This window comes from Hipposideros armiger, unplaced genomic scaffold, assembly GCF_001890085.2.
Source record: "Hipposideros armiger isolate ML-2016 unplaced genomic scaffold, ASM189008v1 scaffold_499, whole genome shotgun sequence".
In the NCBI taxonomy this organism is placed as follows: Eukaryota; Metazoa; Chordata; class Mammalia; order Chiroptera; family Hipposideridae; genus Hipposideros; species Hipposideros armiger.
This window is the reverse complement of record NW_017731849.1, coordinates 494,241-495,980: the sequence shown is the minus strand read 5'-3', so window position 1 is coordinate 495,980 and position 1,740 is coordinate 494,241. Positions and strand designations below refer to the sequence as shown.

Sequence of the window (1,740 nt, the reverse complement as noted above, 5' to 3'; positions counted from 1 at the left end):
CACAGGGAAAGGTATATAAATCAACAGTACTGGCTGGCTCTGAATGGTGGTGCAAAGGAAGTCCCTAGAGTGCAGTAGAGCAGAAGCTGGCAAACTCCAGCCAGCACTGTTTTCGTAAATAAAGTTTTATTGGAATAGAGCCACACCCATTTGTTTCCATATGGTCTATGGTTGCTTTCCTTGTATCGGCAGAGTTGAGCAGTTGCAACAGAGACTGTATGAAAACCCTAAATGTTTAGTGTCTGTCTCTTTACAGAAAAAGTTTGCTGACTCCTGCTGCAGAGAATGGGTTTCACATACCACAATCAGGGAGTGTTCAGAGACTAGGTGGACAAAGTATTCCTTAGGTTTCCATGAATCTGGAAGAAAGCCTTCAGTCCTGGTTCAGTGATGGTTTGCTGGGTCATCTCTACACAATGAGTTAGGGAAGTGCTGGTTAAACGTTTGAGCTCAGCACTTAAATAGGTCTGGGTTCAAATATGTCACATTATCAACTGTGTGACCGCTAGCAAATTACTTGATCTCTTTGTCCCTCAATTCTCTCATGTGTTGGACAAGGATAATATTATTACCTATATCATAGAACAAATATGAAGATTAAATGAGATAATTTAGCATTTGGCAGAGTGCCTGGCTCAGAGTGACTACTCAGTAAATGTTTCCTAAAAGCAGCTGGTTCTCCACCGTCAGCATACCAGGGAACATTTAGGGGGTAGATGGCAATCATGGACAGCACGCACCTAACGGTGAAAGGTTTAGAGAGCTTCTGTCGGGGGCAGGCCCATGGTGATCTGCTGTGGGAATAGGCACCAACTGAGGGTTCCCTGACCAGGAAGAGGATTTCAAGGTCCAAGAAAGCCACTGCCAAGGATTCTCCAAGGGCTCAACTTGATGGAAAGGAGGCTGATAGAGGTCAACTCCCTTTGCTTGGCCTTAGGGTTAGACTTCAGGACCTACTGCTGTCACAGATGTTTAGTAAATGTTTATTTAATGCTTGTTCTAAAGAAAGGCTGAGCTATAGAAACAAATGGAATTTATCTGCTTTGGGTGTAGGATGACTCAAAGGGGAAAATGAAGGTCCGCATGCACTTAAAACTTTAATCACTCAATACTTTATTTATTTATGCATTTGATGAAAAATGTTTTTGAATATGCTGTGTTATGCCAGACACTGTGGAGGTCACATGGTATCCTTGCCTCAAGGAGCCCACAGTCTAATAGGGAGACAGGCAAGGAAACAACTTCAATGTTGGGTGATAGAACAGAATAGTATAACATAGAAATGCTTTCTTTTCTGAAAAAGATAGTACATGTGATTTATTATTCCTTTTTTGAAGGGTTTTTTCATCTTATGTTTTGGAATCCTCTTGGATAGTAAGGTATGTGTATTCATTTCTCTCTTTATCCCCTAACCTAGGCATCTAACACTTCCCCATCAGTTCTGGGGCCCTTATTCATATATGAGGTTATAATATGGGAACTCTTGTAATAAAATTCTATAATTTAACAAAAGGCAGACTCAGCCAGGAGACAAGGAGACTAAACACTCACTGCTTATAATAAACTACATAGAACTAATCACAACAGATAATATGAACATTATAGAAAAATAGGGAAGTTGTTTTTATTTTCAATTTTTCTACTTTATATTATGACTTGGCAATAATTCAAGAGCAAAAGTAGTTTTATTTGGAGTGAATTCCCTTTTCCTCCTTTAACTTATCCATTTATTTAGAATAT

At 39.6% G+C, this 1,740-nt stretch overlaps 1 protein-coding gene across 1 annotated transcript in view; it reads left to right on the top strand.

Moving 5' to 3' along the window:
- Positions 1–1,412, top strand: part of ADGRF1 (adhesion G protein-coupled receptor F1) — a 51,389-nt gene extending 49,977 nt beyond the window's left edge. Inside the window, exon 9 of the mRNA XM_019667520.1 lies at positions 1,338–1,412. Coding sequence (XP_019523065.1) covers positions 1,338–1,412 — 75 coding nt within the window. The remainder of the gene's footprint in view (positions 1–1,337) is intronic.
- The last annotated feature ends 328 nt before the right edge of the window (positions 1,413–1,740 follow it).